We start from the raw sequence: 15189 nt of genomic DNA, 5'->3' as shown, positions 1-15189 counted from the left end.
ATGTAAGTGTCATGATGCCAGTGCTAGTCCAGCACACAGGTGGGATGTTGGTACCTGCTTTTAGTGTTGTGGCTGGCTATACTCCCCAAAATGGTCGGTGACCTTCTGGGCTGTGATGGGTCCCTCAGCCTCCTGTCACGGTAGTGACAATTGACCCACCTGGACTATTGGTACCAACACCCACAGAAAGGGGAAAAAGTACCCAAGGTGTGTAGCAGATGTGTATAGGTGTTGGTGCAGAGGAAGAGATGAACAGTAACCTTTTCCTTACTTCAGCTGTGCAGTAGATAAGAGCTCACATTAATAAATACCTTCATCATTACTAAACTTTTAATAAGAGGCTTTTGCGACATGTGTGACATAGGAAACACCCAAGGTGGGACACCACAGGTGGCACCAGAGAGCAACCTCTCTTCCTCCTGGAGTAGGGCTACTTTGCATAGTTAGGCTATGTTCACACAACGTATATTTTCGTAAAAGTATATATGTTACGTTGCCGTCTATGGAATCCCAGCCGGAGTGTGTACAGATAGTATACACTCCGGCCGGATTTCCTAGCGGCGCCACAAGAAACTGACATGTCAGTTTTCTGCGGCAGTTATTCATTGAATAGCGGCCGCAGAAAACCCTGTCAGTGCACACTATGGAGCGAGCGGCTGCAGCCAAACGCTCCATAGTGTGCTGTGGGGAGTTCTGATGCGGGCACACACGGATGGGTCCGCATCAGAACTCTGTGGCTGCAAAGATCATGCGTCCGGTACTGCAGTAGCGGCCGTGATGATCTTTTCTGAGACCTGCTGGATGTCTTATTTTCCGGGAAACATGGTAGTAACAATTGTAAAAACATAAGAACAATAGGAGTCAAGAGTAAACATAAAAACAATAGTAAAAACATAATAATAATAATAATCAATAACAAATACATAATATTAGTAATCAATAATAAAAACATATTAATAATAATAGTAATCAATATAGTACAAACCTTCTAATAACAATAATGCATAGTATTTTCTTCTATTTTATTACCATTACTTTTCTTTAGTTTGCTACATAGCTTAAAGACAGGCAGATTTGCGTCTATTGCTCCTGGCGGCCTCCTTGATGGCTTACTATGTGATATACTGTAGATCATTACCCAGCCGCGGCACTGGAAGAAATATTCTTTTTGGGAATTTAGCCGGAGATGGAGGAACCACACAATTTAGAAAACAATTCCAAACAGAGGTTGATGTCAAATTGCCAGACTATTTGTGTCATGTCCATTAGCTAGTTTGGCAGGCAGTGCGTGGACAGATGTATTGGCGGGATCACAGCTGTCCTGCATGCTGTCATGTGAAATAGCCTGTGGCTCTCTTTTATGAGTTAATCTTAGCCGCTTTGCTCTATTCTACCAACATATTTGCTAATTGCACATTTTTTGATTTATATCTCATAAACAATTTAATACCTGGAATATTACCTCCTGGAAGAGCGGCAAGTAAACACACTGAATGGGAGAAAGAGCCGCCAAGCCGGGAAATGGAGAATAAGTGGATTTTTGTACAATTAATTGCAGATTGTACCTTTGCCATTAGTGATGCGGATGCCTGATCTGTTCTTTCACTTGTAATTTCTGCCCGGTCACTATGTTCCTCCAAAGTAATTACTAGTTAAAAAATACAAATGCGGAGCAGTTACATCTGGCAAATGTAATTTATGGATAGCTTTCCCCAGAGCGGTCTGCAGGTATAGTGTAGAAAGGCGACTGGACAGGGGGCTGGTAGGAGCCGGGATTAGAGAATAGGCAGGGCTATGGATAGGGACACGAAAAGGTTTTGTACAAAATTGGAAAAAAAAAACATTGCTGATTTCTCCCCAAAACAGTGCAGCATGTTTAGTATAAAATTGTATAAAAATGTATAGGATTTATTAAAGGGGAACTCCAGGGAAAATCTATTTTCTTCAAATCAACTGGTACCAGAAAGTTATATAGATTTGTATATTACTTCTATTTAAAAATCTCAAGTCTTCCAGTACTTATCAGCTGCTGTATGTCCTGCAGGAAGTGGTGTATTATTTCCAGTCTAAAAACAGTGCACTCTGCTGCCACCTCTGTCTATGTCAAGAACTGTCCAGAGAAATAGTTAATCCCCATAGTAAACCTTTCCTGCTCTGGACAGTTCCTGCCATAGACAGAGGTGGCCGCAGAGAGCATTGTGTTATACTGGAAAGAATACACACCTTCCTGCAGGGCATACAGCAGTTTATAAGTACTGGAAGTAATAGAAGTAATTTACAAATCTATATAACCTTCTGACACCAATTAGTTTGAAAAAGAAACATTTATTCTGGAGTATTCCTTTAATCCATTTAAAAAGATAAAAACAAGAAATGTAACACCAACATGTTTTGAGCAGCAAGAGTTCTTAATCATGGGGAACTTTACCAATGTTTTCTTCAAATCGATATTCATATGGCAGTTAGCACAGGGCCGTCTTAACAGCATTATGGGCCCCTGGGCAGAGGTGCGAATTGGGCCCCCCACTGCCGCCGCCATCAAACCCCCCCCCATCTTTGCAACCCCGCCCCTAGCCAGTACAATTACTTATGACCCCCCTACACACACTACCCCCATCTGCCCCCCCCTACACACACACTACCCCCATCTGCCCCCCCTACACACACACTGCCCCATCTGACCCCCCCCGCACACACACACTACCCCCATCTGACCCCCCCTACACACACACTACCCCCATCTGCCCCCCTAAAAACACACTACCCCCATCTGCCCCCCTCCTCCCCCTACACACACTACCCCCATCCTCCTCCCCCTACCCCCATCCTCCTCCTACACACACTACCCCCATTCTCCTCCCCCTACACACACACACAACCCCCACCTGACCCATACACACACACACTACCCCCATCCTCCTCCCCCTACACACACACACACACTACCCCCATCCTCCTCCTCCTCCTCCTACACACACTACCCCCATCCTCCTTCCCTACCCCCATCCTCCTCCCCCTACACACACACACACACACTACCCCCATCCTCCTCCTCCTCCTCCTACACACACTACCCCCATCCTCCTCCCCTACCCCCATCCTCTTCCTACACACACTACACCCATTCTCCTCCTCCTCCTACACACACTACCCCCATCCTCCTCCTCCTCCTACACACACTACCCCCATCCTCCTACACACACTACCCCCATCCTCCTACACACACTACCCCCATACTCCTCCTCCTCCTACACACACACACACACACACACACTACCCCCATCCTCCTCCTCCACACACACTACCCCCATTCTCCTCCCCCTACACACACACACACACACACACACACTACCCCCATCCTCCTACACACACTACCCCCATCCTCCTACACACACTACCCCCATCCTCCTACACACACTACCTCCATCCTCCTCCTCCTACAAACACTACCCCCATCCTCCACCTCCTACACACACTACCCCCATCCTTCTCCTCCTACACACACTACCCCCATCCTCCTCCTCTTACACACACACTACTACCCCCATCCTCCTCCTCCTACACACACTACCCCCATCCTCCTCCTCCTACACACACTACCCCCATCCTCCTACACACACTACCCCCATCCTCCTCCTCCTACACACAATACCCCCATCCTCCTCCTCCTACACACACTACCCCCATCCTCCTACACACAATACCCCCATCCTCCTACACACACTACCCCCATCCTTCTCCTCCTACACACACTACCCCCATCCTCCTACACACAATACCCCCATCCTCCTACACACACTACCCCCATCCTTCTCCTCCTACACACACTACCCCCATCCTTCTCCTCCTACACACAATACCCCCATCCTCCTCCTCCTACACACACTACCCCCATCCTTCTCCTCCTACACACACTACCCCCATCCTCCTACACACAATATCCCCATCCTCCTACACACACTACCCCCATCCTCATCCTCCTACACACACTACCCCCATCCTCCTCCTCCTACACACACACTACTACCCCCATCCTCCTCCTCCTACACACACTACCCCCATCCTCCTCCTCCTACACACACTACCCCCATCCTCCTACACACACTACCCCCATCCTCCTACACACACTACCCCCATCCTCCTCCTCCTACACACAATACCCCCATCCTCCTCCTCCTACACACACTACCCCCATCCTTCTCCTCCTACACACACTACCCCCATCCTCCTACACACAATACCCCCATCCTCCTCCTCCTACACACACTACCCCCATCCTTCTCCTCCTACACACACTACCCCCATCCTTCTCCTCCTACACACAATACCCCCATCCTCATCCTCCTACACACACTACCCCCATCCTCCTCCTCCTACACACACACTACTACCCCCATCCTCCTCCTCCTACACACACTACCCCCATCCTCCTACACACACTACCCCCATCATTCTCCTCCTACACACACTACCCCCATCCTTCTCCTCCTACACACAATACCCCCATCCTCCTACACACACTACTCCCATCCTCCTCCTCCTACACACACACTACTACCCCCATCCTCCTCCTCCTACACACACACACACACAAACACACACACACACACACACTGCCAACCCCCCCGGCCGCCAACACTATTCCCCACACACTATCCCTGCAGACCGCCATCCCCCGCCCCAAACACACACAGTAATCCTCCGGGGGTTACAATACTCACCCCCGTGGCCGTACAGCAGCCTGAGGTAAAGGAGAGCGGCAGGGGAGAAGCCTCACGCCGCTACAGCTACTTGTGGACAGGAGAGAGGCGGGGCCGGAGCGTGCGGCCGTCCACTGCGGCCCTCCGTCCAATTAAGAGCGGGGTGATGACGTCACGATGGGCGTCCGGACGTACCACGGCACTAAGTGATGCCGGCTGATCCCGCTCCCGCCAGCGCCGAAGTAACAGCAGCATGGGGCCTCAGATAGTGATCTCTCACAGGCCCCGGCTGCTGTTATTTCGGCGCTGGCGGGATCAAAAAGACTTTCGGGGCCCCCTCGGACGCAAGGGCCCCCGGGCAGCCGCCTACCTTGCCCAATGGGTAAGACGGCCCTGAGTTAGCAGAATTGTGTTTTTTAACCCTATAAAACATAGTATAAACCTAGCCATATTTACTGGTAAAAGGACTACATGGTTGTAGTAGAGAATCCTGTGGATTACTACCTTATTTCACATTCTGCACTCTCAGGGCGTGTTCACTGGCCGTTCCTTGACCGGTGTTAGTGAAGATAATCTCAGCCGGTACTGCAGTACTTCATTTGTGCTGAACTGGGATCCGCATCCCAATTCACCACAGCACACAATGAAGAGTACAGTCCGAGCCGCACTCTCCATTGTGTGACCTGTCAGGCTTGTGCAGGCGCTATTCAATGAAGCCACTACTGATCCTGGCCTGAGTGTGTACTATGTATATACACTCTGGCCGGGATCCCGTAGATGGCAGCACAACATAAATGTCCTATTAATCACGGCCGTTGCTGCAAATCAGCAACAACGGCTGTGATTAATAGGAAATAGGAACATGGCCTCACAGTGGGTTCATCCATCAATATAAGGTGTTGGTGAAGATAGAGGTCAGGTGCAATGGAAAGTCATTGCCTGACTCCTTTGTTCTTTAAAGGGGTTCTCCAGCGCTCCAAAAACATGGCCGCTTTTCCCCTTTCTTGTCTCCAGATTGGGTGGGATTTCAAACTCAGTTCCATTGAAGTAAATGGAGCTTAATTGCAAACCACACCTGAACTGGAGACAAGAGAGGGGGGAAAAGTGGCCATGTTTTTGTAGCGCTGGATAACCCCTTTAAGAAATAAGTGTCACGGCCGCGGCGGCGTCCCGTGCTCCGGGCCGCCGCCGCGACCTCCCTCCATCTCATGCAGCTGCCGGGGTCCCTGTGCAGGGACCCGGCACTGCTACACGTTCATCACCGGGGGGCGCCTCACCTCTCCACGCTCCTGTCTCTCGCTGTGCCGGCCGGCGCGCGCGTCCCCGCCTCCTAGGGCGCGCGCGCGCCGGCTGTCTCAGATTTAAAGGGGCAGTGCGCTCCTAATTGGTAGTTGCACCCAATCACTCCCCTATAAATCCCAGCATGCCCTGTCCCCTGTGTTGGAGCCTCTACATGCTTCCCATAGCGTTTGGCCCAGCTCCCTGTTGTTCCTGATACCTGTCCGCTACCTGGTCCCTAGTCCTTGTTCCTGTTTCCTGCCCGCTACCCAGTCCCTACTCCTAGTCCCTGGTTCCTGCTTCCCGTCTCACTGCTGTTCCTGTGTTCAGCCTGTCACCTGCGGTACGCTTACACGCCACTGTCAGTACCTGCTCCTGTCACGCCTCGCCTGCCGTCACCAGCAACCAAGCCAGGGGTAGCGACCTGGGGGTCGCCTGCCGCAGCAAGTCCGTCCCGCCTTGCGGCGGGCTCTGGTGAAAACCAGCGGCCCCTTAGACTCCGCTCCCTGGTGAGGTTTGTGCCATCGCTGGTGCCGGTCCAGTGGATCCACTACTCCAGGCGTTACAGTAGGCTCCAACCATGGATCCCGGCGAGGTGCCTGATATCCGTGAGGTAGCCCGAGTGGTCGCCCTACAGGCTCAACAGATCCAGCAACAGTCACAGCTGATCCAACAACTGACTGCAGCCGTACAGCAGCATACCACAGCTCAGCAGTCATCACCCCCGGCAACCTCTTCAAAACTACGACTGGCTCTCCCAAGTAAATATGGAGGTGACCCCAAGTTGTGCAGAGGATTCCTGACCCAGTGCACTATGTATATCGAACTTTTAAGCAGTCAGTTTGCCACCGAGCGCTCTAAAGTGGCTTTCATTATCAGCCTATTGGAAGGTCGAGCTCTGGCCTGGGCCACACCACTATGGGACCGTAATGATCCGGTTGCTGCCAATTTCCGAATCTTCTTGGACGAGTTCCGCTCTGTCTTTGAGGAACCTGCCCGTGCGTCTTCAGCTGAGACTGCTCTTCTCAATCTATCCCAAGGTACTTCCTCCGTTGGTGACTACGCCATCCAGTTCCGCACCCTGGCTGCGGAACTAGACTGGAATGAGGCCGCTCTGATTGCCGCCTTTAAAAAGGGCCTGTCCAGTCAAGTGAAGGATGTGCTCGCTGCCCGGGACCTGCCTACCTCCCTGAACGAACTTATCCTACTGGCTACCAGAGTCTACACCAGGTTCGCCGAGAGAGAGGAGGAGGTCCGGCAAGGACGGCGTCTGAGTCTGCCCCGTCGCCATCCCCGGCTGGCACCGGTGTTCCAGAATCCCGTGGCTCCCATGTCCCAGTCGCCTCCAGAGGTTCCTATGCAGGTGGAACGTGCTCGCCTGACGACTGATGAGAGGAACCGTCGACTGGCCCTAAATCTCTGCCTCTATTGCGGTGGCGCGGATCACTATCGGCAGAGATGTCCCCAACGCCCTCAGCGTCCGGGAAACGCTCGCACCTAGGTCCGGTGGGAGAGGCCTCCCTAGGTGTGAATGCCACCTCTCCAAGGTTGACTATGCCCGTCTCCATCCAGACACCCTCAGGGCAAGTTTTCCAGTCTACTGCCCTCATCGACTCTGGCTCTGCTGCCAGTTTCATCTCTGCTTCGTTGGTCCAAAGATGGCGGCTACCCGTTATCCAGCTTGCCCAACCCCGGTCTATCTCTTCGGTTACGGGGGAGATTCTTTCCGAAGCTGTGTACAGCCAGACGGCACCCCTAGTCCTCCAGGTGGGCGCCTTACATCAGGAGAAGATCTCCTTCTATGTCTTGCGCCATTCCTCTTCCAACCTCCTGCTGGGTCTTCCTTGGCTGCAATTCCATACCCCTAAGCTGGACTGGAGAACTGGGGAGGTTCTCAGCTGGGGTCAGGACTGTCATAACCGGTGTCTGAGATCTCCTCAACCCAAGTGCTCTACAAGGTCACCTGCTTATGTCAAGCCTCTATCCGGGCTACCGGAGGACTACCAAGACTTTGTCGATGTTTTCTCGGCCAAGGAGGCGGACTCACTACCACCTCATCGGGCCTATGATTGCCCTATAGACCTCCTTCCAGGGGCTTCTCCTCCACGTGGTCGAGTATACCCTCTCTCTGTGCCCGAGACTGAAGCCATGTCCTCCTACATCCAGGAGAACTTACAAAAGGGCTTCATCCGTAAATCCACGTCTCCAGCTGGCGCCGGATTTTTCTTTGTTCAGAAGAAGGACGGTTCCCTCCGCCCATGCATAGACTATCGGGGCTTAAATAAGGTGACTGTTAAGAACCGCTATCCTCTTCCGCTTATTCCGGAACTATTCGACCGTCTTCGTGGAGCTAAGATCTTCTCCAAGCTGGATCTCAGGGGAGCGTATAACTTGGTCCGAATTCGTAAAGGAGACGAATGGAAGACCGCTTTCAACACCAGGGATGGGCACTACGAATATCTGGTCATGCCATTCGGCCTATGCAATGCCCCAGCGGTCTTCCAGGAATTCGTGAACGATATCTTCCGAGACCTCCTCTATGTCTGCGTCATTGTCTATTTGGACGACATTTTGGTCTTCTCCCCGGACCAGCAGACTCATGTGGCACAAGTGCGTCAGGTTCTACGAAGACTACGGGCCAATCATCTATACGCCAAGCTTGAGAAGTGTGTTTTCCATCAGCGCAGTCTTCCATTTCTTGGCTATATCGTCTCCGATCAGGGCCTACAAATGGATCAAGCCAAGCTCGCAGCTGTCCTTCAATGGCCACGCCCTGTGGGACTTAGAGCTGTCCAACGTTTCCTGGGCTTCGCCAACTATTACCGGCAATTCATCCCTCACTTCTCTACCCTGGTCGCACCCATTGTGGCTCTCACTAAAAAGAAGGCGGACCCCAGACGTTGGCCTCCAGAGGCCGAACAAGCCTTCAATAGCCTCAAGTCTGCCTTTGCCTCTGCTCCTGCTCTAGTCCGCCCGGATGTCTCCAGGCCGTTTTCTCTCGAGGTCGATGCTTCTTCTGTGGGCGCAGGAGCCATTCTCTCGCAAAGGGACACATCAGGCAAGACCAGAACCTGCGGGTTCTTTTCCAAGACTTTCTCCCCTGCCGAGAGGAACTATACCATTGGGGACCGCGAACTCCTGGCCATTAAGTTGGCACTGGAGGAGTGGCGTCATCTACTAGAGGGGGCTAAACACCCTGTTAACATTTACACGGACCACAAGAACCTCCTCTACCTCCAATCGGCTCAACGCCTCAATCCCAGGCAGACTCGGTGGTCCCTCTTCTTTTCTCGGTTCAACTATACCATCCACTTCCGTCCAGCCGAGAAGAATCTAAAGGCCGATGCATTATCCCGAGCATCCGATGTCATGGGGCAAGAGGAATCTCCTCGTCACATAATACCTTCCGACCGCCTAGTACCAGTTGCCACTTCTGCTCTGCAGAGACTGCCTCCCGGGAAGACTTATGTGCGCCCCGCACTCCGTAAACGCATCTTGAGGTGGGGGCATTCCTCCTTGGTAGCCGGGCATCCAGGAACCCAAAAGACCGGGCAATTGATCTCCCGTCACTACTGGTGGCCCAATCTCCTCCAGGATGTCAAGGATTTTGTGGCTTCCTGTGCAGTTTGTGCCAGGAATAAGTCTCCCCGTCAAAGACCTGCCGGCCTACTTTTGCCCTTGCCAGTCCCGGACCATCCCTGGCACCACATTGGGATGGATTTTATCACAGACCTACCTCCATCTGCGGGCAATACAGTCATTTGGGTGGTGACGGACCGCTTCTCCAAAATGGCTCACTTCGTGGCCCTTCCTGGTCTGCCCTCTGCTCCTCGTCTGGCTCAGTTGTTCTTCCGACACATCTTCCGCCTGCATGGACTTCCTCTTCACATTGTGTCCGACCGAGGCTCTCAATTTGTCTCTAAGTTTTGGCGTGCCCTCTGCTCGCAACTCCAAGTGAAGCTGGACTTCTCATCGGCCTATCATCCTCAGACTAACGGGCAAGTGGAGAGAGTCAATCAGATTCTGGGTAACTACCTACGCCATTTTGTTTCCAGCCGCCAAGACAACTGGTCCGATCTACTCCCATGGGCAGAATTCTCATATAACCATCTGGACTCGACTTCCACAGGCAAGTCTCCTTTCTATGTGGTCTACGGGCATCATCCTCGTCCTCCTCTGCCTCTCTCTCCATCCTCCGAAGTCCCAGCCGTGGAGGAGTTGTTATCTGACCTGCAATCGATCTGGGAACAAACTCGACAGTCATTACTCAAAGCCTCTAAACGCATGAAGGATCAGGCTGATAAGAGGAGGAGACCTGCCACAAATTTTCTCCCAGGTGACAAAGTCTGGCTCTCGGCCAAATATGTCCGACTCAAGATTCCCAGCTACAAGTTGGGTCCTCGATTCCTCGGTCCTTTCTCGGTGCTAAGACGCATCAACCCTGTCACCTACAAGCTCCGCCTACCCCCCACTATGCGGATTCCGAACTCCTTCCATGTTTCCCTCTTAAAACCAGTGGTTCTGAACCGGTTCTCAGATAAGTCTTCGTTCTCTGCTCCTCAAGCCGTCTCTGACGACGTCTACGCTGTTAAAGACATTCTGGCCATGAAGACTGTCAGAGGGAGAAGGTTCTTCCTGGTGGATTGGAAAGGATTTGGTCCTGAGGAGAGGTCCTGGGAACCTGAGGCTAACATCCTGGACCAAGCTCTCATCAAGAGGTTCCTGCAGGTTCGAAAGAGGGGGAGGCCAAAGGGGGGGGGTACTGTCACGGCCGCGGCGGCGTCCCGTGCTCCGGGCCGCCGCCGCGACCTCCCTCCATCTCATGCAGCTGCCGGGGTCCCTGTGCAGGGACCCGGCGCTGCTACACGTTCGGCCCCGGGGGGCGCCTCACCTCTCCACGCTCCTGTCTCTCGCTGTGCCGGCCGGCGCGCGCGTCCCCGCCTCCTAGGGCGCGCGCGCGCCGGCTGTCTCAGATTTAAAGGGGCAGTGCGCTCCTAATTGGTAGTTGCACCCAATCACTCCCCTATAAATCCCAGCATGCCCTGTCCCCTGTGTTGGAGCCTCTACATGCTTCCCATAGCGTTTGGCCCAGCTCCCTGTTGTTCCTGATACCTGTCCGCTACCTGGTCCCTAGTCCTTGTTCCTGTTTCCTGCCCGCTACCCAGTCCCTACTCCTAGTCCCTGGTTCCTGCTTCCCGTCTCACTGCTGTTCCTGTGTTCAGCCTGTCACCTGCGGTACGCTTACACGCCACTGTCAGTACCTGCTCCTGTCACGCCTCGCCTGCCGTCACCAGCAACCAAGCCAGGGGTAGCGACCTGGGGGTCGCCTGCCGCAGCAAGTCCATCCCGCCTTGCAGCGGGCTCTGGTGAAAACCAGCGGCCCCTTAGACTCCGCTCCCTGGTGAGGTTTGTGCCATCGCTGGTGCCGGTCCAGTGGATCCACTACTCCAGGCGTTACAATAAGCCCCAGTCATATCACTCTCCCTTTTCTTCTTATAAAGAACACAAGAATGTTTGGCCATACTGTAAACTAGAAAGAGTCACAAAAATACAAAAACACTCAAAGTAGCAAATAGTTAACGGATTCCTGACTTACTACTCTAGGTTGGTTTGCTTTGTGTTATATGTATTGTATGTTGTTTCATATACGTTTTTTTTACTTATTAATTCATATACACTGTATTTTATATGTATGTAATATATATATATATTTTACTTATGTCTCATATCCTGAGGTCATACAGTAGGCAGCACTCTGATGCCTCCCGCACTATAGAGAGTGCACCAGATGGTTTACTGTTATGCCGTTCCACATGATTAACAATGTGCCCAAAACTGTTCTCATCTTATGAGAGATAAAGCTTTCATGGCTGATTTCTTCCTTTTCTTAGGGAGTCTCCTATCACTCGCCATCAGTGACCGACCCCACGCTCACCGCAGAAGCCCTCGACCAGACCATTGCTATGTTTGACACCGTAGAAGAGGTACTGAAACACTTAAATCCCGACACGTGGCAAGAGGACTTGAAAGATATATACACCGATACGTCTCAGTTTCGGGGCAGAACGTTTCAAGAAAGAAAATCTAAAGGTAGGAAAGGGTTCCTAAACATGGTTAAATAAAACAATCGAAGGGCATTGTTCTTTTGTGACCAGTTATATTTAATACATAGTTCCCTCTTTCAAGTAGATATTACTGCACCAAGGAGCTAGTGAAGGGCTTGTGTATTAAAGGGGTTATCCAGCTCTACAAAAACATGGCCACTTTTCCCCCTACTGTTGTCTCCAGTTCAGGTGCGGTTTGCAATTAAGCTCCATTTACTTCAATGGAACTGAGTTTCAAAACCCCACCCAATCTGGAGACAACAGTAGGGGGAAAGTGGCCATGTTTTTGTAGCGCTGAATAACCTCTTTAATACACAAGATCTAGTCAGAAGAGGCAGAGCTGTACCTGGATGGGCAAGGGCAGCATCATTCATAAGCCTACTACTAGAAAGTCACCTACAGGAGAAGTTACCAACCCCAAACATTTAAAGGGGGAGATTTATCAAACATGGTGTAAAGTGAAACTGGCATACCTTCATCCTCTGTGTCTCCTGCACAATAGGGGGCTATCAGCAGGTTAGATTCGCCTAACCTGCTGATAGTTCCCCTTTAATATGTGAAAAAGGAGACTGGGCATGGCTGTGGGCCACAGCACACTCAGGGCACCCCACCTTGTATGTCCCTCTCTGTAAAACTTAAGACGTATGCTATCAGTCAAGGCTCTTGAAGCAGAAAAAAGCCGCCAGGGACCACCCTGATGACTTGTGGTTCAACCAAGATGGCAGAATCCCTTTAACTCACAATTCCCTAAAAAATACATGTTAACCAGGCATCTCCTTTAAGCAAAACATATTCATAACATCAGCAGTTTTAGCTGGTGACTGGTCAGGCCTATCAAATACTAATGAGCAGTCATTTTGTGATTTTCCCAATTTTTACATGCAGTGGGGCATGGTGCTGGACACATTGTTCAGCGTCTAGTAATTACAGAGGTGCATAAACAATTACAATATTTTAATCGAGATTCATAGGGGCTTTAATAATTTGATCATTAGCAAAGCAGAAAATGTGTGAAAAAAATAGCAGGTGGTGAAAGTTTACATCTGAGCTAAATGTTTCATGCGTCACAGGAGATAAGTAAACGCCATCATTTTATAGAGTCGGAATCCGATAAAATTGTTGCTAAGTATACGCGTATCGATCGGATAATCTCAGATGATTGCCGCACTTACAGAAGGTTAGATATTTGTCCGGATTCTTTGAAGTACCTAATACTTAAGGTGGCAGACTTCATTGTAACCCTGATCGTTGATGCTAATGATGAAGCTTGGTGGTAATAAGTCATAGTATTGGCAAAACAATTGATACATCATGCTTGAGAAGAACTCAAGTTTTAAAAAAAAAATAACCTATCTTGCACCCTTTCTGTTTTTTTTTCTCATTCTTATCCGCTCTCGATGTATAAAATCCTCTACTCTGTGTCCACTCTGACCATGCTCTGCTCCCTCTTCCCCCCTCCCTTTGTAGTCACAGGACATGTGATCTCCTCTCTGGGAGCCGGTTTAGCTGTCTATTGAGCCCCAGGAGGCATCATCTGCATCATCTCCATGCACCTGTGCTGCTTCCATAGACTTACATATGTCCCTGAGCCTAGGTTTCTATCATATGAAAAGTTATCGTTCTATCTCTGCTTGCTGTCAGTGAATGCAGGCATATGTACCTGTCTTTGTGTCACAACTCTGTTATGGATGTTTTAAGAGTCTGGATAGAACTAGAATGTTTTCATTCACAGTCTTTAAAGAGTCACTGTCGTATTTTTTTTTTTTTTTTTGCAGAAATCAATAGTCCAGGCGATTTGAAGAAACTTTGTAATTGGGTTTATTAGCCAAATCTGCCATTATCTGCATGTAAAAAGCCTTTTCCCAGGTCCCCCCCTCCTTCCTCTTTTTCATCCACTCTGAAAAATCTGAAAATTGTGACTTGTTGCAGGAGACGTCCCCTGTCTGCTCTAGGGAGAGGGGAGGGGGGAGGAGGAAGGAGGGAGTTAGCCGGCAGCAGAAAGCAGATAACAGAGGATTACAGGCACAGAGCTGGGTGACAGCTGTAATCTGAGCTCAGACAGGTCACTGGTGATGGTCAGAACAGATAACGGGTGAGGGATTTGTAGATTAACTCTTTGTTGTCCTGTTTTGGTCTTTTCTTTAGCTCTCTCCATAGGAGAACAATGAAGACAGGGGGGAGAGCTTCAAACTGCTTTTTCATGATAAAAATGCATTTTTCGGATAATAAACCCAATTACAAAGTTTCTTAAAATCGCCTGGACTATTGATTTCTGCAAAAAAAAAATTCACGACAGTGACACTTTAACCCTTTGAGGACCAGGCCCAAAATGACCCAGTGGACCGCGCAAATTTTGATCTTAGTGTTTCCGTTTTTCCCTCCTCCCCTTCTAAGAGCTCCAGCACTTTCAGTTTTCTATCTACAAGGCCATGTAAGGGCTTATTTGTTACAGGAATAGTTGTACTTTGTAATGGCGTCTTTCATTTTACCATAACATGTATGATGGAATTCCAAATATATTATTTATGAAGATATAAATAGGTGAAATCGTAAAAAAGAATGCAATATGGTAACGTTTGGGGGGTTCCTGTGTCTACGTAATGCACTATATGGTAAAAGCGACATGATACCATTACTCTATAGGTCAGCCCGAACACAACCATATGCAGGTTACACAGATTCTCTAATGTTATATATATTTTTTTAAATGAAATCCTTTTTTTTGGCAATTAATTATAAATAAAATGGGACTATTGTGACGCTTATAACGGTTTTATTTTTTCACCTACGGGGCTGTATGGGGTGTCATTTTTTCCGCCATGATCTCTAATTTTTATTAACACCATATTTGTGAAGATCAGACGTTTTGATCACTTTTTATTAATTATTTTATATATATAATGTAACATAAAATCGGTAATCCGTGCACTTTTTTCCCTCTTTTCGTGTACGCCGTTTACCGTTCGCAATGACGCTTGTTATATTTTAATAGATCGGACAATTACGCACGCTACGGTATATTATATGTTTATCTATTTATTTATTTTTATATGTTTTATTTATATAATGGGAAAGGGGGGTGATTTCAACTTTTATTGGGGGAGGGG

General features: G+C 49.7%; 1 protein-coding gene across 1 annotated transcript in view; it reads left to right on the top strand.

Annotated features, from left to right (window-relative positions):
• The window catches only part of PDGFD (platelet derived growth factor D), a 155413-nt gene that overhangs the window by 121516 nt on the left and 18708 nt on the right, over positions 1-15189 (top strand). The window contains exon 5 of the mRNA XM_069969748.1: positions 11870-12068. Coding sequence (XP_069825849.1) covers positions 11870-12068 — 199 coding nt within the window. The remainder of the gene's footprint in view (positions 1-11869; positions 12069-15189) is intronic.

Source organism: Dendropsophus ebraccatus, chromosome 5, assembly GCF_027789765.1.
Source record: "Dendropsophus ebraccatus isolate aDenEbr1 chromosome 5, aDenEbr1.pat, whole genome shotgun sequence".
NCBI lineage: Eukaryota > Metazoa > Chordata > Amphibia > Anura > Hylidae > Dendropsophus > Dendropsophus ebraccatus.
Note: the sequence above shows the minus strand (reverse complement) of the source record. Positions and strands in the feature narration are given on the sequence as shown.